Source organism: Limulus polyphemus, unplaced genomic scaffold (genome assembly GCF_000517525.1).
Source record: "Limulus polyphemus unplaced genomic scaffold, Limulus_polyphemus-2.1.2 Scaffold538, whole genome shotgun sequence".
NCBI lineage: Eukaryota > Metazoa > Arthropoda > Merostomata > Xiphosura > Limulidae > Limulus > Limulus polyphemus.
Genome location: NW_013666148.1, coordinates 387,502 through 389,531, shown reverse-complemented (window position 1 = coordinate 389,531; position 2,030 = coordinate 387,502). Strand labels below are relative to the sequence as shown.

Sequence of the window (2,030 nt, the reverse complement as noted above, 5' to 3'; positions counted from 1 at the left end):
CGCTAGAAAGCGGGTTTCGAGACCCTTGGTGGGCAGAGCACAGATAGCCCATTGTGTAGTTTTGTGCTTAACTTCAAACAAACAAAACTAAAAAGCAATCCAGTAATGACTCTATAGATAAAGATTAGTATGCATTGTTTTATCATTTAGTATCATCATTGTTATGTTTCTTAATGTTTAAGTACAATGATAATATCAATACACATCTGTATATATATCAAAGACATACCTACATGTAAATAACAAAATTATATTTTAACCAATTTGAAGTTTTCTTGAAGTTCATTCAAAGAATGTCATGTTAAATTATTTAATTAAAACGTGTCTTTGTTATTTACCAATATATGTCTCATAAGAGATGAACACAGTATTGACATAACTGTAATTCTGTTTTGTTCTTAGTAAATTTACTGCGAAGTTAAGGCTCCCTTTTGTTATGTTTATCATAGAATCAGCTTGTCCATCTATAATTTGCTGGTTTAAATTCATTGATATGTTAAATATAAATTCATACAAATACACATTGAATTCACATTTTTGATTCTAGTCTTATTTTTCAAACAATCTTTGTTATGTTTTTCTACCTTCCAGAGAAAATTCTAAACGAACATTATATCTTAATTATTGAAGTTATAAATTCAAATATTTACTGAACAGTATGAATATTATTAGGATGAGGAGAATATCTTAATGACAAATATTTTTCAATCTACCTGTTTGCTGTTGTCGTGATATTCAAGTTATTCATTATGTCTTGCAGTGTTGTTCCAATTCCTGCTTCACAAGCTGGTGGACCTTCAGCTTATTATCAACAACCTTCTGAGGACGGTAGTAGACCAGGAAAGTTTTCCGTAAACACAGAATATTTGAACATCATGTGTGTTTTCATTTTCTTTATCGTTTCAGTGATTAACAGTAATTAGAGACAATTAAAATATCAATAAGTATTTAAGTTACTCCCGAAAGGTGTGCTTAACAAGAAGGCTATAACAAGATATACTGTGCAATAAATTGGCATGGAGCTTTATAAAATGACAATATTAGTTAATTTTTAAACTAGTAATAATCATACACTTTATTATTACATTAGAAGTTATGATCAATTTCTCAAAACATCCTTACTAATTATTAATTATTTTGTTGTTGTATTCATACCAAATAAGGCCGAAATATGAAATGATGACCCTTTCTCTCCATGAAGGTGAACCTGGCCATCATCTCCAGGTAAGAGGTACACTTGTGTCTGAATATCGTTTTGGCTGTAAGAATTATTAGCATTAATGAAGGAGACATATCATATACGGTTTTCTGGCTATTATAAAATTATTCGAATTTTAAAACTTTATTATTTAATTCTTGTTACTGATTTAGATTTATCGTTTCACTTCAATTTGAATAATTGAAAAGAACACTAATTTTTTGAATTAGGACTGTTTATAATAAACATAAGACATTGAAGACCAAAAAAGTAAAAGAGTCACAAACGGAGAAAGGTGAGATAACTATTTCATATAATAAAATAAAATAATATCATACTGAATTACATCTGTGTCCAAAATTTAAAATTAAAGGCAAAATTAAGAAAAAAACAAAAACACATGAAATTACACAAAAAGTTCGATAATCTTGTAACCAAATCAACTTCTGTTTGTGGTTTTTGTAATACAAATATTTGTGCTATAAACTTGATTATTAAATTAAAGCATTAAGAAGAAAATAACAAACAAAACAAAATATTTGAACTATAAAGAAAATGAAGAATATCTAGAAAACACCTACGACAGATTTAATGGTAATAAAATATAACAAAACGCAGTAAAAGAATCACATATTCATCATATTGAGTTAAAAACGTATAATGGAAATCACTACAGGCAGAACGGTGGGCAATCATCCCCCCCCTCTCCTCCCCTCCCCCCGTGGCTGAGTGGTAAGTCTGAAGGCTTATAGCACTAAAATAAAAAAATCGGGTTTTATTCATGTGGGAACAGCACAGATAGCCTAATGTACAGTTTTCCTCCCTACACTTC

At 29.4% G+C, this 2,030-nt stretch overlaps 1 protein-coding gene across 1 annotated transcript in view; it reads left to right on the top strand.

The window, feature by feature from the left end:
• LOC106458963 overlaps window positions 1–2,030 on the top strand; it is an 89,201-nt gene that overhangs the window by 73,669 nt on the left and 13,502 nt on the right. Inside the window, exons 12-13 of the mRNA XM_013918533.2 lie at window positions 761–877; window positions 1,164–1,224. Of these exons, the coding sequence (XP_013773987.2) occupies window positions 761–877; window positions 1,164–1,224 (178 nt within the window). The remainder of the gene's footprint in view (window positions 1–760; window positions 878–1,163; window positions 1,225–2,030) is intronic.